The sequence below is a fragment of the Lytechinus variegatus genome, chromosome 19 (assembly GCF_018143015.1).
Source record: "Lytechinus variegatus isolate NC3 chromosome 19, Lvar_3.0, whole genome shotgun sequence".
Classification (NCBI taxonomy): Eukaryota; Metazoa; Echinodermata; class Echinoidea; order Temnopleuroida; family Toxopneustidae; genus Lytechinus; species Lytechinus variegatus.
The window spans coordinates 7,414,652-7,441,857 of NC_054758.1; the positions used below are offsets into that span (position 1 = coordinate 7,414,652).

The window sequence follows — 27,206 nt, forward strand, 5'->3', positions numbered from 1 at the left end:
TATAAAAAAAACTACATTTTAAAATATTTAATAGGCCTATTTATGCTATGCTTATAAAAATAATTTTAAATGTCGAAAATTTAGAGAAAATTGTTTACTCTTCAAAACTACTCATAACGTTGGTCGAGAATATTGCTTGCTCATGTTACGTCCCCCGAACTTTGTCTTGAGAACTTCAACTCAAACTTCAAAGATCTTATATTATCAATCGTAATGGTATGTTATTTTGTTATCATACAGTTTAAAGTATGGGTTATTGCGTGTCCTTTTGAAATTATTCCAGTACAAGTGATAAGAGAGATAGAGTGTGTGTGTGTGTTTGATTTCAGTAGCGGCGCCGGTGCAGTGCCAGTGAGTGAGCGGTTTTTCAATGAATTTGCCCGGGCTTCCTCTGGGCTAACCCAGGGAGCTGCGCGGGCGGGAGCCCAGGGGCTTACCGTGTATTTGACCATACTGATACTCACGGGACTAGCACTCGTTCAATGAACAAGGTTATGATATAACCTTGTTCTCAGTTATATCCCCATGTGTGGCAAAATAAGGGTGGCAATGTTTGGCTAATTTTCTCTTTTTGTTTGGGGCAAATGCTTGATGTTTTTACACTGACAGTTTCCATTATTCATACAACTTGGCTCTTAAAGTCTTAAAGTCTTATTTAAATTTGATAGGCCTACTTTAAATCATTTTTTTCTTAATTAAAAATAGAGATAAAAAATGAAAATTTTCTTGCCGTATTACTTTCCACCAATCAGTAGAGGCGCACGGCCAATATTGGAGATTATCATCCATGCAACGTTCTCGCCAGTGTAGAACACACGCGTCGCATGTGACACACGCAAATTCCACAAGCTCCTGGTGCGTCACGCGCAAAAAGTGAGCGACACAGGCAAAAAAAAAATTATAAAAAGTGAGGGAAAATCATCGAAAATAATTGTTGCATCATTCATCATCAATCCTCAAAAATATAGAATGTTTCAGAATCATTTCGGCAACAGACAAACTACGATCTTATCACTTGACCAGATAATATCCATGCAAAGACACTGGCGCATTTCCACTTCCAGCCGGCTAGCCAGCCACCCAGCCACGCTAGCTTTGCCAGCCCGCTGGCGCGGGTAGCTAGCTGAGCCAGAGCCGGACCTGCACGCAATGTTTGGAACTGAATTGTCCGCGATGCGACGTAACTTTTCATTTTTACATGATACCGTATTCTGATAACTTTCAAGAAATTTTGATTTTAAAATGAATTGTTCCATATAATTTTCCTGGTAATTACTTGCTAAGTATATTCTTAACGTTCATTCTCAATTTCTGCTGTCATGTAACAACGAAATAATTGTTGAAATTCTTGGATGTATGAACTGTAATAGGTTTGGCCGGCCGGCCAGCGACGTGCGTATGGCAAGCTATTTTAACATTTTCTGATATCAAAAATTATTTAATAGATTTATTGATATCAAGAATTAATTTCTTGAATTCATTTCTTGATATCAAGAACTCATTTCTTGATATCATAAAACGATTTCTTGATATCAAGAAATTAATTCTTGATACCAAAAAACATTTATTTTCATATCAAGAATTAATTTCTAACTTGATATCAAGAATTCATTACTGATTAATAATCAGAATGATTTTTTTGCAATAAATTGACGATCGAATTCAGAAATGAATTCTTGATATCAAAGATTCATTTCTTGTGATATCAAGAATTCATTTCTTGATATAAAAAATAATTTCTGGATATCAAGAATTCATTTCTTTAAAAAAATCAGATTGATTTTTTGCAATACATTGACGATCGAAATCAGAAATGAAAATGAATTCTTGATATCAAGAATTAATTTCTGAATAAAAATCAGAATTATTTCTTGCAATATATTGATGCACGAAATCAGAAATGAAAATGAAGACCTTGATATCAAGAATTAATTTCTTGATATCAATAATTCATTTGTGAATAAAAATCAGAATGATTTCTTGCAATATATTGATGCATGCACAAAATCAGAAATGAAAATGAAGATCTTGATATCAAGAATTAATTTCTTGATATCAAGAATTTCTGATTGAAAATCAGAATGATTTCTTGCAATACATTGACCCTCGAAATCAGAAATGAATTCTTAATATCAAGAAATTAATACTTGACATCAAGAAATTAATTCTTGATATTAGAAAATGTGAATGAATGTTAAAACGGTTTGCGATATACATGTGGATGATTTTGTGAAAGGAAAAAATGTATAATTTTTTTTTTATTTGTAAAGTCGCTGATTGAAAAAAAAAAATCAATGAAATGTCCGTCACCACCCAAAGCAATCGCTCTCATGGCTCATGTTTTAAAATGACCTCAGTGGCTGCCCAAATGATACCCAAGAGAAACGATTTTCATCTCATGTTTACCTGATTTAATGGTTGAGCAAATCTTGGCAGATTATCTAAATTTGTTGTCGAGTGTCCTGATGACAGATCTAGCCCAGCTGCTTCACCCAAGGTATTACGCAATGTACATTATATGACGAAGGAGGTATCACTTGCTTTGGCTGTAGCTTCATTTTTTATTTCTTAAAGAGTTCATAGCAAAAGCCTAAAGGTATATAAAATATATTTTAACTCGTTAGGACCTCAAAATTTTTTAAAACATTCCTAATGGATCGTTCATTAATCTGACATTTTTGTGACTTCTATTTCGTTTTATTTTCTTTCCCGCGGTTGTCAGAAAAATGCGTTATTTATATTTATTTTTGGAGAACGGGAGTCCGTACCGAAAGGTATATTAAATATATTTTGATTCATTAACACATCAAAACAATGTTAAAAACATGTCCTGATAGATCGTTCATTAATCTAAAATGTTTGTGACTTTTGTTCTTTTATTTTCATTTCCGCTGTTGTCAGAAAATTGCGTGCTTTATATTTCTTCTCGGAGAACGGGAGTCTGTAACGAAATGTATATCAAATATATTTTAAATCATTAACACCTTAAAACAATGTTAAAACATGTCCTGAGATAGATCGTTCATTAATCTTAGATGTTTGTGACTTCTGTTCTTTTATTTTCATTTCCGCTGTTGTCAGAATAAATGTGTGAATTTTATTTCTGAGAGAGTTCAAAGCGAAAGGTATATGAAATATATTTAAACTCGTTAGGACCTCAAAACAATTTTAAAACATACCTAATCGATCGTTGAGATGTTTGTGACTTCTATCTTGTCTTATTTTCTTTCCCGCGGTTGTCAGAAAATTGCGTGTTTTATATTTCTTCTCGGAGAACGGGTCCATACCGTAAGGTATATCAGATATATTTTAAATCATTAACACCTTAAAACAATGTTAAAACATGTCCTGAGATAGATCGTTCAATAATCTTAGATGTTTGTGACTTCTGTTCTTTTGTTTTCATTTCCGCTGTTGTCAGAATAAATGTATGAATTTATTTCTGAGAGAGTTCAAAGCGAAAGTAAATAAAATATATTTAAACTCGTTAGGACCTCAAAACAATTTTAAAACATACCTAATCGATCGTTGAGATGTTTGTGACTTCTATCTTGTCTTATTTTCTTTCCCGCTGTTGTCAGAAAATTGCGTGTTTTATATTTCTTCTCGGAGAACGGGAGTCCATACCGTATAAGGTATATCAGATATATTTTAAATCATTAACAATGTTAAAACATGTCCTGAGATAGATCGTTCAATAATCTTAGATGTTTGTGACTTCTGTTCTTTTGTTTTCATTTCCGCTGTTGTCAGAATAAATGTATGAATTTATTTCTGAGAGAGTTCAAAGCGAAAGGTATATAAAATATATTTAAACTCGTTAGGACCTCAAAACAATTTTAAAACATACCTAATCGATCGTTGAGATGTTTGTGACTTCTATCTTGTCTTATTTTCTTTCCCGCTGTTGTCAGAAAATTGCGTGTTTTATATTTCTTCTCGGAGAACGGGAGTCCATACCGAAAGGTATATCAGATATATTTTAATTCATCAACACCTTAAAACATGTCCTGAGATAGATCGTACATTAATCTTAGATGTTTGTGACTTCTGTTCTTTTATTTTAATTCCGCTGTTGTCATATACATGTGTGATTTTTATTTCTTAGAGAGTTCAAAACGAAAGGTATATCTTACATGTAACTCGTAAGGACATCAAAACAATTTTAAAACATACCTAATCGATCGTTCATTAATCTGAGCTTTTGTGACTTCTATTTTGTTTTATTTTCTTTCCCGCGGTTGTCAGAAAAATGCGTGATTTATATTTATTTTTGGAAAACGGGAGTACATAACAAAAGGCATATCAAATATATTTTAACTCAAACACCTCAAAACAATGTTAAAACATGTCCTGATAGATGCGTGATTTATATTTCCTTTCGGGGAACGGGAGTCCGTACTGAAAGATATATCAAATATATTTTGATTCATCAACACCTTAAAACAATGTTAAAACATGTCCTGAGATAGATCGTTCATTAATCTTAGATGTTTGTGACTTCTATTCTTTCATTTTCATTTCCGCTGTTGTCAGAATAAATGTGTGAATTTTATTTCTGAGAGTTCAAAACGAAAGGTATATGAAATATATTTTAACTCGTTAGGACCTCAAAACAATTTTACAACATACCTAATCGATCGTTCATTAATCTGAGATGTTTGTGACTTCTAATTTGTCTTATTTTCTTTCCCGCGGTTGTCAGAAAAATGTGTGATTTATATTTATTTTTGGAGAACGGGAGTCCATATATAATGAAAGGCATCTCAAACACCTCAAAACAATGTTAAAACATGTTCTGATAGATGCGTGATTTATATTTCCTCTCGGAGAACGGGAGTCCGTACTGAAAGATATATCAAATATATTTTAATTCATTAACACCTCAAAACAATGTTAAAACATGTCCCGATAGATCGTTCATTAAACTTAGATGTTTGTGACTTCTATTCTTTTATTTTCAATTCCGCTGTTGTCAGAATAAATGTGTGATTTTTATTCTTAGAGAGTTCATAGCGAAAGGTGTATAAAATATATTTTAACTCGTTAGGACCTCAAAACAATTTTAAAACATTCCTAATAGATCGTTCATTAATCTGAGATATTTGTGACTTCTATTTTCTTTTATTTTTCTTTCCCGCGGTTGTCAGAAAAATGCGTGATTTATATTTACTCTTGGAGAACGGGAGTCCGTAACGAAAGGCATATCAAATATATTTCAACTCAAGCACCTCAAAACAATGTTAAAACATGTCCTGATAGATGCGTGATTTATATTTCTTCTCGGAGAACGGGAGTCCATAACGAAAGGTATTTCAAATATATTTTAAGTCAATACAGCTCAAAACACTTTAAAACATTTCCAGACAAAAAGACCCATACATTTTTAGATAAACAGCAACTTAACATTTCAACATTTTGCCGATATCAACTCTAAGTTAGGTATTGGTGTGCGCCGCCGATTAGAACAATATTACAGTGAACTTCGCGGATTGGCAATGAAACTTGACTTTACCGGGATCAAATCAAACAAAGCACATGTGAAAATCAAAACATCACGTGTAAAATCGGCCACCACCGAATCGGCGGGTTTGCGACACGCGTAAGAAAAATCCTGGCGAGAACGCTGCTCCCATGAGAGAGATTATCTCCAATATCAGAGACTTTAAAAAGAATTTGGGTATCCAATTTCAGAGACAGTCTGACAGTCTCCAGTTTGGGAGACCAATTTTCTTTGTTTACATTTGCTTAAAAAATACCTTGGCGGCATATAAAAATGTGATAAGCAGATTCCTTATGAAACATTACCCCTTTTCACCGTCTACTTTAAAAATTCACCGTCTACTTTTGTTTTTATAAGGATTTTTCTCGTCATCCACACACAAAACAAATGGGCTTCTGACCTCAGTGGGACAAAAGTTTGGGTGGAAAAATCATGCTTTTGTTGATGTCGTTTCTTTTGTTCTTTTGCAAAGCAAGTCTCCAATATGGGAGATTGTCTTCCTTATCGGAGAGAGTCTCCCATATTGGCTGTGCGCCTCTACTGCCAATAGAGGGCGTACACAAAAATATGCCCAAAATTAAAGTTTTCGAGCGCTCTGGTGAATACAAAAATTATTCCCAAGTTACTAATGAAAAATAAATTGCAACTGTACGGAAATTAGTAATTTTGGTCACGAAAGTGATATTTTAATGAATTTTTAAAGTGTGTGCTCTGGACAACATTGGCATACCATAGTCCTACCTGTAGATTCCCCACAGGCAGGGTGGTAGCAGTGAACAAGTGGGGACTCGCGTGATTTATGGTCTAAATATTTCATCAAATGAATTGTGAAAAGAGAAATTATGCACTTACCATGATTGTATGGATGAATGAAGGTCTAACGAGTGGCAGTTTTTCTGACATCTGGGCACAGACTGGATTCTGGAACCTCGGAGTCAAAAAACGAAAAATTCTCTCCTACCCCCGTCTCGATTGGCCATTTTTGTTATGAATTGTAACAAAATGGCCAATCGAAACGGGGGTAGAAGGAGAGAACTTTTCATTTTTTGAGGTTCCAGTCTGTGCCCAGATGTCAGGAAAACTGCTTGTTAGACCTTCATCCATACAATCATGGTAAGTGCATAATTTCTCTTTTCACAATTCATTTGGAGAAATATTTAGACCATAAATCACGCTAGTCCCGTGAGTAAGGTCAAATACACGGTACTAAGCCCCTGGGCTCCCTGGGTTACCTCCGGGCATGCCATTAGATAGAAGAGGTACAGTATACCGGTATATAACTAGACCCATTGCATTGACGATAGCGCCCTGGGGCACGCTTCTCAACACCATCATAAGTCTAACTTCTTGACTAAATCGGAGATAGTGAGCTACTTGTCCGCTAACCGTTTCATGAAGCCCTCTTTAGTCTTTAGATCTACCAAGATCAGGTACAACTAGTAGTAGTACAACAGTCAACAACAACCTCACTAAATTATTCATGACACCTCCGGCTCCGGACCTGTCATTCTTCATTCGTAATGACGTAGTCACAGTGGCATCACATGGGTAGAGTCGTAGACTAAGACATGCAAACGTGCCTAGAAATTTTACAATTATAATCTTAAGTAATCAATCATAGAGGTTGAAATTACTTCCCTAACGAAGTGGGATAATGCATTCAATGATCATTGTTAATTGTAATAAAAAGAAACTATAAAAACTGTTGGTAAAACGCCACAAAACCAATCATTTTGAAATAGTAAAATAGTTTAATTGATAAAGATTCTACCACATCAGGCCATCCACAAAACTAAAAGGACTCGTTTTCAGACCCCTGTTAACATTTGGATAATTCTCTAATCTATGCATAGAATTAGTCGAATCGTACATGTCTGATGTCGTAGGTTTCGGTATCAAAGATTTTTAAAAAAATTGTTAAACTATATTTTGATGATGTTTGGAATCATAAGACCATATAATTATCACCAGTTTACAAAGAAATCTGGTATGGTTCCGGGGGTACCCATTGGCCTTCTTAACATCCAAATGTGATTTTTAGTCATGAAATGATTTATTCATAATTAATTTTCTCAGCAATCGAATGCTCCAGTCTCCATTATCTAAGTATGTATGATCCATAATTTACCTGTGCTATTATTTTGAAAAGATGTATTTCTCTATTCATCACAATATTTGCAATTTTCTCATCATTTTTCTTGTTGAAAATTTCTTGTTTCAAAAAATCGCTGAAGTGTCCTGTCTTCACCTAGTAGTGTCTTTGGCATTGTACAATGTTAATTATCCCTATGATGATTGTTATTTCAGTTCCGTAACCAGTATGACAACGATGTGACTGTATGGAGTCCCCAGGGGAGGATTCATCAGATAGAGTATGCCATGGAGGCTGTCAAGCAAGGCTCTGCGACCGTAGGTCTCAAGTCCAAGACCCACGCTGTGCTCGTGGCCCTCAAGGTAATTGTTCTGGTTCGATGACATTTGTTAAGGCGGCATTGCTCCCCTCTAAATTGCATGCACTCATCGAATAACAAACTTCAACCCTGGGTTTAACAAAATACCCTACCCTAAATCTAACATTAAAACTCTATTGCAGCCCTAATCATACATCTTAGACGAAATTAAGCTCCGAGCAATTGTCGCAGGAGCAAATGTCGTGTCACCACTGTTCTTGACCCTCGTATATGTATGTAGACAGCTCATATCTGTCTGTTAGGAGGGGTTTATACAAAAAAAGTCACTTAGATATATGGTTTCACTTTAAATGTACACAGACCTAGCCATCTGTCATACAGTGTGAGGAAATACCTTGTACCATGTGTCATGTGCTCATCACTTCCAAAAATATCCTTTGGAAACTCCATGTGAGACTAGAAGTTTGGTAAGGTTAATAGTGTGAGATTGTCAAATGGCACAGCCTATGGTCACTTTATCCAAGTTGTAGTGGTTTTGTAAAATAGGAACCTGTCCGCATTGTCCTGACATTAATTTGGTTTAAAGGTTAAATCCACCCCAGAAAAATGTTGATTTGAATCAAGAGAAAAAAAATCAAACAAGAATAACAAACAAAATTTCATCAAAATCAAATGTAAAATAATAAAGTTATGACAATTTTAAGTTTGGCTTATTTTTCACAAAACACTTATATGCACAACTTGGCAACTGCAAACGAGAGAGTCGATGATGTCCCTCATTCACTATTTCTTCTTTTTTTTATTGTTTGAATTATACAATATTTCCATTTTTACAGATTTGACAGTAAGGACCAGTTTTAAGGAAGAAAACTAATTTCACCTTCCAATGAGGAGAAAATTAAAATATTTCATATAATAGAATACAAAAGAAATAGTGAGTAAGTGACGTCATCAGTCCCCTCATTTGCATACCGACCGAGTTGTGCATACATACAGTGTAACTGTTTGGTGAATTTTAGCAAAACTTAACATGTCATAATTTCCCTGTTATACATCCGATTTTGATGAAATTTTCTGTGTTTATGCTTCTTGGATTTTTCTCTATTTCTTCAAATAAACTTTTTGTTGGGGTGCACTTGTCCTTTAAATAATCAGATTAATATTAAAGAGAAATATTTGTGTGTGTGTGTGTGAATCAATGAAAGAATATTAAGTTACCGGTATGCAGCCCTGATTCCTTGGATTTCTTCCTATAGAAATCGTGTAGTAATAGCGTACATTGTTCATGTATTTCTATTATGATCATGTCCTTTTCTTTTTCAGAGAGCTTCGTCAGAGCTGTCCTCTCACCAGAAGAAGATTATTCCTATTGATGATCACATCGGTATCTCCATAGCTGGGCTCACATCCGATGCCAGGATGCTAAGGTATGGACAAATGGACAAACTTTAATGCCAGCTGTGATAACGATTTTAAAATTAATTTTATCATATATATATAATACAATAAAATGATTAAAGTGGTATTCATGTATAGTGAAAAACATATATACATTTATGATCAATAGAAAATGTGTAGTTACCTGGGGAGCATTTCATGAAAGGACATGTCAGACGTTTTTATCCGACAAGTCCTATTTTATCCGACAGTTACCATAGTGACAGTGTTTCTCAGCCAATCAAAGTCAAGGAAAGATGTCAGATCTGACAAGTTGTCGGACCAAAATGTTGATGAAACGCCCCCCTGGACATGGAAGAAATATAAAATATGGCATTTTACCCCTGGTGTGTGGCACTTTCCAACCAACCTGAATACACTGCCCCACATGTACTGATCCATGTTGGTGATATATTCAGTGCAGTCACTTTTCAGCTGAGATTTCATGATCGCAGTATAGGTTTATGTACATAAATCAGGGCCCCCCTGTCTTACAAAGAGTTACATTTGATCCAATCAATCATAACTCTATGGAAATCCATCGGTGTCATAATTTTTTCTACAGGAAATTTGCACAATGTCTTTTGTAAACAAAGAGAAGCACAGTGAATTTTCAAGAAAGCAATGAATACATAAATATACATCATTGCTGGAAAATATTTTGAACAAACACGCATAATAGGTGTTGACGTTGCTGGCCGTCCATAGATGTGATTGATCGGATCAATCATAACACTTTGTAAGACGGGGCCCTGATTTACATGTAAGTAGATCTACTATGGTATGATGACAATCAACCTATAGACTTTAACATGAGATCAGGGTTGCTGCAACTGTATTTTACCTTTATCATTAACTTTAAATTTCCTTCAGCAAGAAACTGATCCCTAATGTGCTGCACTCAACCCAGGTGAGGTAAATGGGTACAGGTAGGAAGTAATTCCTTAAAAAGCTGTGTGCGCTATGAACGCCTAGCTTAGCCCGGTAATATAGGAGCGCCTTGAGCACCGAACAAGGTAGATATGTGCGCAATGTAAATACCCTATATTATTAGTATTAAAGACATAATTCAAATCATCATTTGCTGCAACTGCAGGGTCTGTGTGTTACCGCTTTAATAGATGAATCGATGGCCATCTATTCAAGGTCATGGCTGTAATGTCCGTCCCATTGGCTGACCTCGTTGTACGGCTCATTGGCCTTGGCAATTTTTTTAGCCTTTTTACTTTTTGTATTACAAGCAGTATTATTAAAACAAAATTCAGTTCCTATATTTCATGACACTTTTGAGAGAAAGTTGAAAAGATAGGACGTAAAATTTTATGTCTAACAAAGTACAGTATATGCTTTATAATCAATTGTTTTTGTGTAATGTTGAATTTTGAAGCTGTATACTTCTCTTTTTTCTCTCATCATTTTACAGCAAATTCATGAGAACAGAATGTCTGAATTCCCGCTATGCATACGAGACTCCGCTACCTGTTTCAAGATTAGTTGCTGAAATTGGCAACAGTATCCTTTGAAATAGATGTTCATCTTTTGAGCGTTATTTCTCCATGGGACATTATGACCCGTAATCTGAAGTCGGGTTTGATTTAAACCTAAAAAGACTAGGGGGGGGGGGCTGTTTCAGCCCCCCCGACATTTTTCGCGATAAATCCGCCGCGCGAAATTTTTTGACCGCGTCGCTCGCTGACATTTTACTTTCAAGTCTCGCGCAACTTTTGAGACCAAAATTATGACCCCCGGGTACGAGGTTCCAAAATTATGCAACATTTTGTAAGTGCATGCAGACCCAAAATTACTCAAAAACGTGAATTTGTGTACAAATCCAATGCAAATAGTGTTCTTAGCCAAAATTCATAAATGTATCATTATTTTTCCTTTTACTGCTTAAAATCAATCAATTTTATCTTTTTTATGGTCAAAATAAATTCCCCGACAATTTCCATTGAAAAAACAATAAAAAACAAAAAGTCAAAAAACAAAGAAATACATAAGAAATTTAGAAAACAATAGAATACATAAGAAAATAAATGTGATTTTGAAATTTTTTTAAAATCAATTTGATCAGATGCCTATCTAGAGTATGTGAAACAAAAATTAGCATTTCAGGGGCATTATTTTATTAATTAGAGCAAACTTATGATTTTACGCATAAATTAGCATAATTAATGAGACATGAGATTTTTTGCAGAATTTGATGTTATAGTTTTGTAGATAATGCCATGGGTAACACGTGTGCCAATTTTTGTCGCGAACGCGTGATCGACGGCCGAGATCATAAGGGGGGCTGAATCAGCCCCCCCCCCATTCTTCTTAGGCGTCGAAATGGCCCAGTCTATTTAGGGTAAAACTCTGGTCTTAAGTTGTGGTTTAACTATGGAAAGCCAGTTGTTACATAAATCTCTAACAGTAAAGGTTCAATGTATCAGTTAATTTGACTCACAAAACAAAACTTTGGAAACATTTGGCTTCTCATAATTTAGCAGAGTTAGACCATGATCTAAGCTAAAGCGACTTAAGAATACGGGCCATTGTCATTAAGTTTGCCATAAATTTGAATGATAAGATTAAGATAAGATAAGATCTGTCATGGGTGACTGGGGCCTTGTTGCATAAAAGTTACTATTATGCTAACTACCATGGTAACACTATTCAGCAGCCAATCAAAATCGAGGATTCTATGCAAGTTACAACTGCATGGCCAAGTTACCATATTGGTAACTTTTATGCAACAGGGCCCAGACATTTATTACAACAAAAAATGTGGCAATGGCTGGTACCGATGATTAATTACATGTATATCGGGAAAATCACACCAAGCTCAGCACGATTTAGCCCCCGAATAGAGCCCTGGGGCTCGTAGCACAAAGCTTAGCAATGATCGTAGAACATTTTTCTACGCTTGATCCCATTGACTACACTGTACAATCAATCGTGAAAATCGAGCGTACAATTAATCGCTAACCTTTGTGTTACGGGACCCAGGAGACTTATAAAGGAGCTCTGGAAAGTCATGTTAATGCTCATGTCCATTGTTACAGATTTGGCAGTAAGTTGAGAAAAGTTGCCCCTGAAAATAGGAATATATCCTTTTGCCCAGGCATTAGAATAATTACCCAGAATTGTTAACTCTTGAAATGGTCCTAATCTCCTACGCTACATGTATGCCTTGAGAACCTTGTGCATATAACTTTTACCAGTGCCCTCAGTGATGTCTATTTATTTTCTATATTGCCCCCCTGTTGTCCCTGTATCCTAAACCAGGTGGTCCCTGTATAAAGTCTATTTAAGCTACACTGCAGAAACTCCGGTGTTGATTTAACACCAGGCTGGAAGCTATGTATGTCCACACCAGAGAAGTGTTGAATAACACCAGTTTCGTTTTGGTCTAACACCAGATAGGTGTTTATAAAACTCCAATTAGTATCAAAACAGCATCGGTTTGATTCCAAACTGGTGTTGTTACAAAACTTGTCTGGTGTGGACATATGTAGATTCCAGGCTGGTGAATAATCAACACCGGAGCTTTTGCAGTGTATAAAGGAAATTCAGTAGTCAGCAGGTTAACATTTTTGCAATCTGGAATACCATATTTTCTTTGACCAGACTCGCACAGAATCTCAAATCAACACACAGAGGTATGGACGGAGACCATATGGTGTAGGGCTTCTTGTAGCTGGGTATGATGTAAGTATAATATTCTATACCTACAAGGTTTTTTTATTAAGTCTCAAGAGGGTTATAACAAGTGGGTTTAAAGTTCAAATCCATCACGAACTTCTGCCCAGTGATTTTAGAAACTTTGCACAAACATTGGTTTAAAATTGCAGACATTCAGGACAGATCTGTTTTATATGTTTCATACTGTGTTGTCATGGTGATAGCCTGTTCATCACATAAGTCCGATCTGAAACAGTAGAGTACTAATCGCCCGACTGGTATTTCAAGTTTATATGTTGATCAATCCTGTGCACAGCAACAATGACTTTGAGCATGCTACAGAACACCCCAGTGGCGGATATAGCTTTTTAATTGATTTATACATGAAGTAACCATTACTCTTTGATGTTTTGCAAAATGATGAATATTGAATCTTGTGTGATCCTCAGGAGATGGGTCCTCATATCTTCCAAACCTGCCCGTCAGCCAACTACTTTGATTGTAAGTGCATGGCCATCGGAGCTCGATCTCAGTCAGCAAGAACCTACCTTGAAAAGAGGCTTGATGAATTCCAGAACTGTGAGTATAGTGATAAAGTAAAATATTATTTATTTGTAATGGTTGCAGAGGAGGGTTATTATGTTGATGGAGATGATGGTGATGAATAAATCATACGACAGTGATAAAGACAATGACAATGGTGATGGTGGTGATGATGATAAGGCAAAAGAGGATGGTGTTTGTGATGGATGATGAGAACGTCGATGACGACGAGGATGAGGATGATGTTAATAATTTGCATTTATATAGCGCTTTATCAATCTGCGACTGTTCAAAGCGCTTCACAATTATTATAATGATGATGATGATGATGAGGCAAAAGTGGATGATGAGGACGACGGACAACGGTGATGATGATGATGATGATGGGCATTATGGTTGTGATGATGTTGAGGATGATAAGGACGAAGATGATGAGTGTGATAAGAATCACAAAATGATGATGGTAATGATTATGATGGTGATGATGCCGATGATAATGATGATTATGATGGTGGTGATACTCCTTGGCCCCCTCTTACAAAGAGTTACGATTGATCTGATCAATCTCAAGTATATTGAAATACATCAATGTCATAATTTTTTTTTGTTCAGGAAATTTGCACAATGTCATTTGAAAACAAACATACTGAATTGTCAAGAAAACATTGAATGTATGAATATATAGAGCTGCCAAGTAGTACGGATTTTCAGTATTTAGTACTGAAAAATGAGAATACCGATGGTTTCATGCAAAATACTGATTTCTAAAGTTTAAGTTTTATGTGTTGTCCTATGGTATTTCTTTGAAAATACGTATTTCCTCGCCAAAATACTGATTTTCAGCTTTAAAAATACTGAAATGTTCTTTTTCAGGTTGGCAGCTCTGAATATACATCATATCTAGAAAATATTTTGAAGAAACATGTATTTTAGATGTTGACATTGCTGGCTTTCCAGAGTTGTGATTGATTGGATCAATTGTAACTCTTTGTAAGACAGAGGCCCTGATCTGTATGATGATGTTGATTACAGTGAGTAAAGAATGTAGAACTGTTTGAAGTTGCTTAGGTTCCCAAGTTGCATAGGTTACAGCCCGATAGACCGCGGGTCCGATAGACCGCGGGTCCGTTAGACCGCGGGCCCGATAGACCGCGGGCCCGATAGACCGCGGGTCCGATAGTCCGCGGTGTGTGTAAAATTATCATCATGACAATATAGTGAAATCCATGTCATAAAGAGGTCAAAAGGTCAATGATACGAGTCCATGGGGTTCTATAACGATGACCCACAGGACAATCGCCCCCTGACATATCTACTTCAAGGAAAATATTATATCCATATTTTCATCGTCGGGGACTGTTACCCCCCCCCCCCCCCCCCCCGGAAATATACACTCTACACGCCATACGGAGCCTCTAAAATGCCATCGACTTGACGACATGGCGAGATACTTTATCTTGCCATATCGACTAAATAAGCTTATTATGTCCGCATGGCGAGATACGTTATAAAAAGTTATATGTCAACAGTCAACATGGCGATTCATCGGGATTCTTGCCGGGACTTGTACACTTCATATCTCGCCATGTGGACATATCGACTTGACAAGATAGAATATATCGCTATGTCGAAATAATAAGCTTATTAATTACTTAAGCGGGGGGGGGCTTTCCCCCCTAAATTTTTAGTTGAGAACCTTTTTTTGGTCGTCAATATCTTTTCTACGTCCCCTCCCTAAATTGAGGTAGACCACCCTAAAATATTTTTGCCCCCCCCCCAATTTTGGTTGATAACCTTCTTTTTTTTTCCTTGTCAAAATATTTTGGTGGTCCCTCATTACGCGAATCCTGTGTTTAAAAAATACCCCACCAGCTTATAACACAGGAACTCCATTGCCTTGCGTGTTGTGTCAATGGGAGCTCAGGTGGGGTATTTGACACCCCAATTTCAGTTTTTGGGAGAGCTCGCGTTTAAACTGGGGTGGGGTGACCGCTGCTGCTGATATTATATATAAGAGCCGATAACACCAATGCCTGCCACCACAACAGGCTGATGAACAGCATGGAGTGGGATTGCAGCTGTCCTTGTTACGTAATAGTATAAACAAACTCTTCAGAGCTTCCTGGCTGACATTAATCTTGAAAGAATGAATTTGTATTCTATTTGTTTTAGGACATTAGCATATCTAAAAACGATTCGGAATTTAGATGAAGATCGACATGAAATTTTGAACGATGCAAAATGACCCACAATTGCCGAAATAACAATAAGTTTTAAAAAATCACCCTCTCTCTCTCCAGGCCTTATGACGGTCACTTCTTGGGGGAAGGTGGATTATCTGGGAGAGTGCGTGGTTGTTTACTTAAGGATAAACATTCCTTGTTGATATTGGGGATGGGGGGGGCGAGTGAAAGTAGCTTGGAATTTGAAATTGGGGTGTCAGATGAGATCCATTTTTAAACACAAATTTTCGTAATGCTAAAATTTTGGTTGATTTGCTTGTCAATTTTTTACCTGTGTCCATCCCAAAGTTTCAGGTGGATCCCCCTAAATGTTTTGCCTTCGGCCGCCAATGATTAATTAAGACATGGTAAGATAAAGTACCACGCCATGTCGTCACGTTAAGGCATTTTCACAATTATTATTTTCATAATTATCTGTGGCAATTGTCTGGAGAGTAAATTTCCGGGGGGGGGGGGGGGTAACAGTCCCCGGCGGTAAAAAATATGGGGATAATATTTTCCTTGAAGTAGTTGTCAGGGGGTGATTGCCCTAATTGGGTTATTGTTATAGAACCCATGCAGGCGCGGATCCAGGATTTCGTGGGGAGGGAGGGGGAGCAAATTTGACCTGATGTTTGGCGCCCATGTGTACTTTTCGAAAAATGGCGCCTACTCCCTCCCGGTCAGACTAACTTAAATTATCTTATAATCACATAAAAAAAATAAAGACCACTTTTTAATGTGTTCTTGAAAAAAAATCCATGAATACATAAATACCAAAAGGTAGGGGGACACAGGGGCGGTTCCAGCCTTCGCCAATAGGGGGTGAGGGGTGGGGCGGAAATTTGTTTCAGCCATATTTTCCCCGATCGGCAGCTCGAAGATAATTTGTGTTTGTTTCTTTGAAGGGGTAGTCCTTATTAGTCACTTCTTGGCTTTATTCTCATAAATTAATACATAATATCATAATCCTCATTTATATGATGCGAGCGCGAAGCGCGAGCTAATTTTGGGGGAAATTTTATGTATTTTTTCCTAAAAGTTGAACTGATTCTGGGCAATGTTTGTTTTCCTGAAAAAGACATGTATGCAACTTAATAATTACTACGAACGTAAAGCGCGAAGGGAAATGAACTGATGAAAAAGATACCTGTTAAATTTGATTTAACAATCAAATAATGCGAGCGCGAAGCGCGAGCTGAATCTCTTCGAAATTTTCACCCAAAGAAAGGAAATTCTAAGCACTTTTTATTAACTCAAGCAGAATAGGTATATGAGAAAACAATTAAATCAAGCGCGAAGCGCGAGCGGAAAATTTCTAGATTTAGTCCCATAATATTTACTGAACGAGACACTCTATTCATGATTTGTAAATCCTAAAAATATGAGTATTAATAATACGAGCGCAAAGCGCGAGCAAAAAAAAATTATACGTTTTGAACTGGTACCTGTTGAAAAGGTACCTGTTAAGGACTGCTTGCACTTAGCCATGAAGGCGTCACATATTTTAACAATCAAAAAATGCGAGCGCGAAGCGCGAGCTGAACATTTTTGAACTTTTTTAAAGAAAGAATGGAAAATTTCAATCAGTTTTTGTAATCGTGATCAGGATACCTATGTAATTTAAAGATTGATGCGAGCGCGAAGCGGAAGCAGAAAAAAATGAGATTTAAACCTAAAAGGGGGCCACTCTGTTCATGTTTTGTAAATCATCAAAAGGATGAGTAATATGGGGTCTTCCTACATTAATAATTCGAGCACAAAGCGCGAGCAGAAAATTTTTGATATTGTGATCTGAAACTGGATAATGATTTAAATTAGAGAACAAGTTGGGTATCTGAATAAACATGCGCGAGCGTGTTTCATATTTAGACCTAGAATCTAGGCATTCTAAATACAACTTTAATCATGAAAATCATGAAACTTTAATAGTCCGATCTGAAAAAAAGAGTCATTTTCAGCTTTATATTTCTAGCACTTTGTAGAAAAATTGTAAGGTGGATATGGATCGCACTTAAAAAAGAGCTGATATTATTATTACTTTGAGTTTTGACATAGGACCGGGATATCCTTACGACATGCCATCATATGAAAATGATGACTATCTTCCTATTTATCTTGCTAAGCGCGAGATGAAACAAAGGGACAATTTAATTATTAAATTGATATCATATTTATTAATGCCAAATGAGGGCACGAAATCTGATGATATCATGGCATAAAAACTGGACATTTCACTTTTGTGATTATGAATAGGATGCATCAGTTAATATATTTTTAACCATTAATGCGAGCGCAAGTCGCAACCTATAATTTTTGATAAACTGTCATGAAAAGGGGATTTTAAGTAGTTTGTTGTATAAACTATATTGAAACATTTATATAACTCGCCAATCAAAATGCGAGCGTGCAGCACGCTAGCTGATGCGTCTTAACAATCAGACAAGAAAAGGGATATTTTGAAAACTTTATGGAATACACGAAAATATAGGTACATGATAAATCAAAATTTGCGAGCGCGTAGCGCAAGCAGCAAATGTTAACGTTCAAACCACAAAATTGACATTTTACAGAGCGCTTTTTAAAACCCAATTTGTAAATTACACAAAATAATGAAAGTTAGATTTCCGAGGTGAAATATATATGTGTTGTATATTGACTTCCAAACTTGATATTTGAACTGCATATGCCCTTTTTACACAGGATTTTCTTAACCCCGGACTATCGCTAACCCCGTACTATCCTTAACCCCGTACTATTTTTTTTCCTTTTCACACATGCCAAATTGTTATTGTTAACCCCGGATAAGGAATGCTTGCTTTTTACACACAAAACTCGCTAACCCTGGACTAGTGGTTTTTGTCGATCATTCGTAGTACAAGTGCTTCACTCGTACACTTTTTACACACGCTACAATTTCCTTAACCCCGTACTATAGGTAGGGCCAAATAGTACGGGGTTAAGCTTAGCCCACTTTCGTTTTACACATGCGATCTTAACCCCGTACTATTGCTCTTAGCACCGCAATTGGTGGGATAACCCTGCTTTTTTGCAGGGCCAAATAATCCCGTACTATAGGTGGGGTTAGCCCACTTTGCAAAAACGCTGTGTAAAACGAAAGTGGGCTAAGCTTAACCCCGTACTATAGGTGGGGCTAAATTGCCATTTAGCCCCACCAATAGTACGGGGTTAAGGAAATTTTAGCCTGTCTAAAAAGGGTAATATTGAACAAGATATGTAAATCACCTAATAGGCAATGCGAGCGCGAAGCGCGAGCGAAAGTTTTATATAGTTGCACGAAAGATTCTTCTTATTTTCCAAGTCTTCCCCTCATCTTATTTCATGTCTTCGTCGTCCTTCTCTTCCTTTTCTCCTCTCTTTTTCCTTCTTTCTTTCCTTTTTTTGCTCCGCCAAGGGGAGGGGGGGGGGGAGCTCGGCCCCCTGGATCCGCCTATGGGGACAAGGGGCGGGAAAATATGACAAGCAAAAAAAAAGGGTTATCATCGCCAAAGTAAGGTCATCTCGTCCCAAAATACATGTTTTATTTTGACTTAGAATAATGTATTTCTATGATAATAAAAGACCAAAATAGTAGGGGGACATTTTATATTGTGTCCCCCCGACTAATTTGAGTAGGTGGGACACGTTCCCCCCCTTTCCCCCCTGGGATTTTCGCCCATGATGTAATATCAATGGGAGCGCGAAGCACGAGTGATTTTGGGGGTTTCAATTTGGTTTAACTTCTCACCAGATTAGGCCCTACTAGAATATTGTGAACCGGAGCTGTAGTTTCTGTACTGTTGTTTTAGTATACCCTTCAATATTATTAATGATAACCTCTAGGGAATATGCAATCTCGACTAATTATCCTCATCAGTGGCGTATTTATTCAGCATGGGTGCAGGGGGGGGGCGAGGGCACCAAGATATAAAAATAGATGAAATTGGGGGTAGACGTTAAAGAAAATCTGAGATTTTATTCTTGAAAAACACATTGAGGTATCTCACAAGGCCTAAATAAATAATGAGAACCCGAAGCGCGATCTGATTTTTTTCCCTGTATTTTATCTTGAAAGCCTAATTCAGGGGCGGACCCAGCTTCCGCCAATGGGGGAGGGGCCATTTTTTTCACCCATATTTCCCCGATCGGCCGCTCAAAGTTGATTTGTCCAAGTGCCGTAATGAGCCAACAATTTCGAGGGGGCTCGATATGGCGTATCGCATAAAATTAATAAGAAGTTGGCAGTGAGCGAAGCGAGCAAGCAAATATGTTGACACTTTTATTACAAAAATACAAGGTTGTGATAGTATTATAGATTTTGACATAATATTTGGAAAATAATAGTATATTTCATCCTAATATCCCTTTCATTTCTCTCTATTTTTTCTTAGCGTTGATTCTCTCTTTTTGTTGGGGGAGGGGGCAAACGCCCATGTCCTAACAGTCATTTCCTAGATTTACTTTATAAGCAACATAAATGTGTTATAATCTCATAAGCCATATGTAAGCTAAAAATTAAATTTCATGTATATTGTCCTGAAAATTTAACATTCTGGGCAATGTTTGTGAACCTGAACAGGACGCGTATGTAACTAGATAATTACCACGAGCGCGAAGCGCGAGCAGAAATGTTACATATTATGGCCTGGTCGAAAAGTTAGCCATTAGACGATACATATTTCAACGATTAAACTGAACATTTTTGATATTCCAACCTAAAAAGATGAGATTTCAAATCCCCCAATGGGACATTCGACATTCATTTCCATCTCTCTCTTTCTTATCTTTCTTCCGCACTGCGGACTATCGGACCCGCGGTCTATCGGACCCGCGGTCTAACGGACCCGCGGTCTATCGGACCCGCGGACTATCGGACCCGCGGTCTATCGGACCCGCGGTCTATCGGGATGTCCCCGTTGCATATATGCAGGTTGTATATTATAGGAATAATGCATTCCGCTGAGTTGTCTAGCGAGTATGCAGTGCACGAGAGGTTTCTTCTGAACATGCGCACTCCACATGAGCCAGAGTCGAGTGTGGAGTGTGCATGTGAAGAAGAAACCTCGAGTGCACTCTATATCGCTGAAAAACAACAGGTAAATGTGTTATTCCTTTTATAAGATGGCTAATTAATTTCGAACGCAATTTTAAGCACCTTATATGAGAAAGAAATAATGAAATAGATCTAAATCAAATATCGAAAATTTTGAAATTGCACTTACCGTGGGTTAGACAATTTGGGTGCGCGAAAGTCGCACGGGCGTGCAGGGATAGACACTTTTCGCGAATGATCACGTGGTATGCTTTGACCAATCAGCAAGCTGCAAATTATTTAGCCATCTTATAATACTGATTTATTTTTTCTTTATTGATTTATTGCTTCTTTATAGCTACCCTTGAAGAACTGGTTAAGCATGGACTGAGAGCTCTAAGGGATACACTTCCAAATGAGAGTGAACTCAACACAAAGGTATTAATAAATGGTTCATAGTATACTTACATGTATAATGCAGATCATCGAGGGCAATAGTGAGAATTATATGCCTTCTTAGTAGACAAATTATGCATATCATTGAGGGCATTAATGAAAATCAAAAGCCTTCATAGCATACTGATAATGTCATTTGGGCATTAGTTAAAGTGATACATGTTCATAGTATACGAATAATGCATATCATTGAGGGCATTAGTGAAAATTATATGCCTTCATAGTATACAAATAATGCATATCATTTAGGGCATTAGTGAGAATTATACGCCTTCTTAGTATACTAATAATGAATACCATTTAGGGCATTAGTGAAAATTATACGCCTTCATAGTATACAAATAATGCATATCATTTAGGGCATTAGTGAGAATTATATGCCTTCTTAGTATACTAATAATGAATACCATTTAGGGCATTAGTGAAAATTATACGCCTTCATAGTATACAAATAATGCATATCATTTAGGGCATTAGTGAGAATTATACGCCTTCATCGTATACAAATAATGCATATCATTTAGGGCATTAGTGAGAATTATACGCCTTCATACTCACACATGTAGTATACAAATAATGCATATCATTGAGGGCTTTAGCGAGAATTATACGCCTTCATAATAATATACAAATAATGCATGTCTGTGGGGGCATTCAGAATTATTCACCCAAGGTACTTGGGAAAAGTTCTAACCCAGCTGAGGCATAGTAGAACATGCTTGGACTGTTTCAAAGGTAACAAGTTTGGGTAATTATTCTAATGCCCAAGCAAAATTATGTGTATCATTTGTTTTATAAAGTAATGATGTGGATCCATGTACTATCCTCATCTAAAAATCATGATCAGGCAATATAACCCATCAATCCAGTCCTATAGGCGTTTGATAAAGTGCCTTTTCCTTTTGGTACAAACTGCTGCACACACACTACCCAATGTTTGGGCCAATAAAACAATTATTAAACACCTCAGAATGGTCAGCTTGGTACACGTACATGCAATGTATTGTCCTTAGCAAAATAGATGGAGTTAATGGCTTTCTTCATCATCAAGAATTAGTACCAGTCATTAGCAAACTTCCCTTTTAGCTAAAATTAATTATTGGTCACGAGATAGATTTCAGTAGTCATTTGATTAGGATCCAAATTGCCATTTCAAATGACTAAATGCAGTGAATTGCCATTTGGGCTAATCCCACTTAGGCTAAATCAGCCAAAGCTGAATTGAATTCAAATTGCTTTTTTTCAGCAATATTGAAGATCAACATCATTTACAATCACATTAATCCATGTTAAGCAGGGAATAATATTTCTGGTATCGCAGCGAAATTTGCTCCACATTTTTGAAAGACTGCTATGCATATTTTATTTTGTATAGCCTATTTTTACATAAGACTGTACATTACTTAGTTGAGAGCATTTCTCCTATGACCAAAAATGCTATTCAAATTTGTGAAGCAAAATTATTCCCTGTTAAGGATTTGGTTTTCTTGACAAAAACTCTTGACCGTGGTTGTCAAATTCGTCAACCTGACCAGGTGGTCGAAGGCGCCCGACTTCACCATGAAAGTTTCTGATTTGATTTCACAAAACAGCCCTTGACAGAGGCATTTTCATCTACATTGCTCTTTTATCTTGCATCAAATAAATGAAAAACGTTAAAATCCATTATTGATACCAGCTTGTGCAGGTGTTTTTTGTTTTTTTTTTAAAGAACATTGTGTTACTCTTTTACAGATGCTTATTTTATATGGCTTTGTGAAACTATTACTGAATGTTTATAAAGGTATTTTCACTAGTTTACATGCATATTTTGATACTGTTTACATACTGATGAACTTTTCCTTTTTTTTCCTTCCATATTCCTCAGAACTGCTCGGTCGCTATCGTAGGCAAGGATGAGAAGTTTACAGTCTATGAAGATGATGACGTTGCCAAATTTGTATCCTTTTATGCATTTTTTTAAGTCGAAGTGAGACACCCCCCCTTCCCTCCTTCATACATTCTGGGAATGCAGACTCAGATTTTTTGCCCAATTGTTCCAACCACTTTTTTTCTTTATCATAGCTTGAATATGAGTGGGTCAGTGAAGAACATCTGTGTGCTGTGGACCTTTTTTACTTTTATTCCTCTTGAATATATTTAAAATTAAATAGAAAGCTCAACCATTTTTTGTTTTTAACTTTTCCCTTCGACTTTAATGTTAGAATTACTTTTATATGCAAAGTGACCTGTCCTTGAAGGAATATTGCCAAAGCTTGCAAATGATATTTATAATAAAGGGTAGCTATGAAAAATTATAATTATATAATATGTCAATTTATATAGCACAGTGACCTGTCCTTGAAGAAATATTGCCAAAGCTTGCAAATGGTATTTATAATAAAGGGTAGCTAAGGAAAAATTATAATTATGTAATATGTCAATTTATATCGCGCAGTTACTATGTGCATATACTCAACTGCGCTTTGATACTTGGTATCATATTATTACCCCGTCTGTAGCTGAGCCGCCATATTAATAGGCGCTAAAGCATTCAAGGAATCGATCCTCCCGGTACCCATTCACCTCACCTGGGTCGAGTGCTGCACAATGTGGATAAGTTTCTTGTCAAAGAAAATTGCGCCATGGCTGAACAGCAGAACAAAAACAAACTTTGCTGTATTCCTTGACCTTTTCACTCTAATCCAGCTGGCTGGTATAGAGACAGAATCCAGATCTAAGCGACGCCAAACGGACCAAGCTACCATGGATACGGACACCCCAGCAACAGAAGGTGAACAAGCGCCCTCTACAGGTTCAGAGCAGCCAATGGAGCATTAACACTGATCTAAAAGTGGTGTAGGGGAGCAAGTGTTTTTGTAATGTATATTGTTCATAGTACAACTGTTGATATTCTTATTGTTAATTTGGTTTGTTTATAAACAAGTCTACTTTCTCCTTGATCATGTGGGAATGAGAGGAGGCGTGATAGCTCAGTCGGTAGAGCGGTGACTCGGTTTTGATTCACACTTGATAATGGTTGCCATTCATCAATTTTGATTGACTCTCTCATTCCGACTTGATGCAAGTGTGCCCTATAGTAAGGTATTTATCTTAATTGTCAGGTCCCTCGGAGAGGACTCTAAACCTGCAGTCCATTTGTTGCTATCAATCCAGTAATAACGAATCTAATCCATTCATCATATTAATCTTGGACTGACTCTCTCATTGCCACTTAATGTGCCAGTGCCTTTAGTAAGGCATTTATTCTCATTACAAGTTTCCTTGGAGAAGACCTCAAACCCTAAGTCCTCTGGTTGCTCACTATTCATGAATCCATCAGTTAATTTAGAGTGATCCCCTTGTAAAATATTAAAAGTGCTACCTGTCACTGTTGGGAAAGATACAGGTTTAATTTCCTAATGCCTCCTTTCAGAAAGGACAAAGGTCGCCAATATTTTTCATATTGATTGTGGACGAATCATCTCACTTCTGACAATAATTGCGTTTTAATTATGCTTCAAATGTAAAACAAAATCGGTCAAAACTTGCATAGAAACATTTGGTACGTCAATAAAATAACTTTGTCAAAGAAAATTTACACAAAATATTAGTATTGTAGGAGCTCAGTTTAGTGAATTGGAGTAAAAAGTATGATTTATTGATAATTTAACAATAGAAAATAGATTTTTTATATCTGAAAATTGATAAAATACAATGTTCTTGGGGATATTGCACACCACCATTCACTAACTTTCTATCTGAATTATAGCCAACATTTTGATAATTTTAATTTTCATCAGAAAAATGCTAATGCTACCGTTGCATCTATGAAAATGACACCTGGGGGGGTTTCATAAAGCTGTTCATAAGTTCAGAGTGACTTTAAGAACGAATGGTGAAACTCTTATGTGCTAAACCATCTCCAGTGAACATTTTGGTGTATACCAGTAAACACAAGAAAGGTTAACCAGTCGTTCTTGCAGTCACACTTAACTATGAACAGCTTTATGGAGCAGCCCCCAGACTGAAAAAAATATATATCTTTTGTGTTATTGGTGATGACAAACCAGTTGTTGGTGTGACATGGTCTGTCTGTTGGAATTCTACTAAGGATCATTGTATAGTGTATTTCCTAAGCTTTATTATATGTTTAGACTATTTTGTAAAAAAATAAAATGTTTTTTTTTAAGTAAACACCACCGGGGGGCCTGTAACACAAAGTTTAACAATGATTGTAGAACAATTTCCTACGCTTCCACTGCATTGACTACAATGTTCAATAAATCTTGAAATCAAGCATTAATTGCTAACCTTTGTGATGTGGGACCCAGATGTCCCTTGAAGACAGCACCCTGGGGTGTTGAAACAATACACCTTCAAGATTAACACCAATTAGTTTTAAAATAAGTGTTATGATAACACCTACAGGTTTTGAACTAACACCAAAAGTTAACACTGGAGTAGAATGACTTGTGTTGTCCTCTATACTGTACACCATCCACACCACATTGTTTACTGTGTGTAGAATGTTATGCTGTCCCAAAAATATTTTCCAGAATTGATTCCTTTCAGTGCAACTTATAATTGCACATTGTTTCTGTCCTCTGTAATAAATCAGATATGTCTGAAAACTATCATGTATGATTTATTCATTTTGTGGTTTAGTGTTTTGCATGTCTTGATCCAAGTGCAGGGGAGTGCACTTTCTCCACTCCCTGAGCAGCATTCCAACAAGAGTTCCAAGATTCAATTGTGAGGCATACTACATAGGCTTTACACCCTACCAGATACCCACTTAACACCTAGGTGGAGAGTGGCAAACTGGATTGATGTATTGCCCAAGGAATGCTATGTGGTGGCTGGATTCGAACAAAATTACCCTCGGATTACAAGGCCAGAGTCAGCACCACTAAAGTTACACCGAGTGTTCAATTCCCAGTTTTCCCTCCAAGGATGAAATCAACTCAGAAAGACATGGAGAATAGAAAGAGAGAGAGGAAGAAAGCAAGAGTGAGGGAATGGAGAGAGTAAGAAGGATGAAGAGAAAGTTCCATGGCATTTACTCTGGCGACAATCGCTCCACTCTTAATTCCACACACTAATCAAAAGACCAAATTCAACCCAGCGTTTAGCACTATACCCTGCCCTAAACCTAACATAAAACCCTATTGCAGCGATAACCCTACATCTTAGATCAAATTAAGCCGAGAGCAATTGTCACAGGAGTAGATGTCGTGCCACTGAAGAGAAAATAGGGAGCAAGAGTATTCTATGAAGTTATACATGTAAAATCATTAAAGGCTTTACAGGCTTTACATTGTTAAGAAACACTGAAGGCAAGCAAGCATAAGGTGATTTTTTTTTCTCTTTCTTTATTCCTTTTCCTTGTTCACTCTCCATTCCTTCTATCCTGAATGTGGTTGCAAATCTATCTACAGGAATATTGATTTAAGTGAGGAAAAAAAACCTTACCAGGATTCTGTTTCTTGAAGACTTGTTATAATAATAGATCAAAATTTTCTATATCAAATATACAATCATTCAATTTTATTGATGGACTTTATAGCTTTGTACTGTATTGCAAAATTGTTTTATAACAAGTTTTATGTAACAGGCCCCGGCACTCGCTTGCTTCATTGTATCTCTTTAGTTCTTAACCACACAATGCTGGTGATGCATAAATAAAGGGAAATGAACCGTATTCATAACAAGCTGGTTCCCAAACCAGGGCCCCATTTTACAAAGAGTTGTGATTGATCCAGTCGCAACTATGGAAAGCCAGCAAAGTCAACATCTAAAATGCATATTTTTTTTAAAGATATGACCGTATATTCATAAATTCATTGATTTATTGACAATTTGGCCTGTTCTTTGTTTGCAAAGGACATTTTGCAAATTTCCTGTAGAAAATATTTTGGCACTGATGGATTTCCATAGAGTTACGATTGACCGGA

At 36.7% G+C, this 27,206-nt stretch overlaps 1 protein-coding gene across 1 annotated transcript; it reads left to right on the plus strand.

Moving 5' to 3' along the window:
- Positions 1 to 100: 100 nt before the first annotated feature.
- LOC121405843 (proteasome subunit alpha type-1-like) lies at positions 101 to 25,784 on the plus strand. Its single transcript, XM_041596812.1, has 9 exons — positions 101 to 216; positions 7,811 to 7,957; positions 9,238 to 9,341; positions 10,775 to 10,863; positions 12,974 to 13,044; positions 13,467 to 13,596; positions 21,173 to 21,252; positions 23,138 to 23,209; positions 23,959 to 25,784. Exons 1-9 carry the CDS (start codon positions 214 to 216, stop codon positions 24,088 to 24,090), a joined length of 828 nt encoding a protein of 275 aa, XP_041452746.1. The 5' UTR covers positions 101 to 213; the 3' UTR covers positions 24,091 to 25,784.
- Positions 25,785 to 27,206: the final 1,422 nt, after the last annotated feature.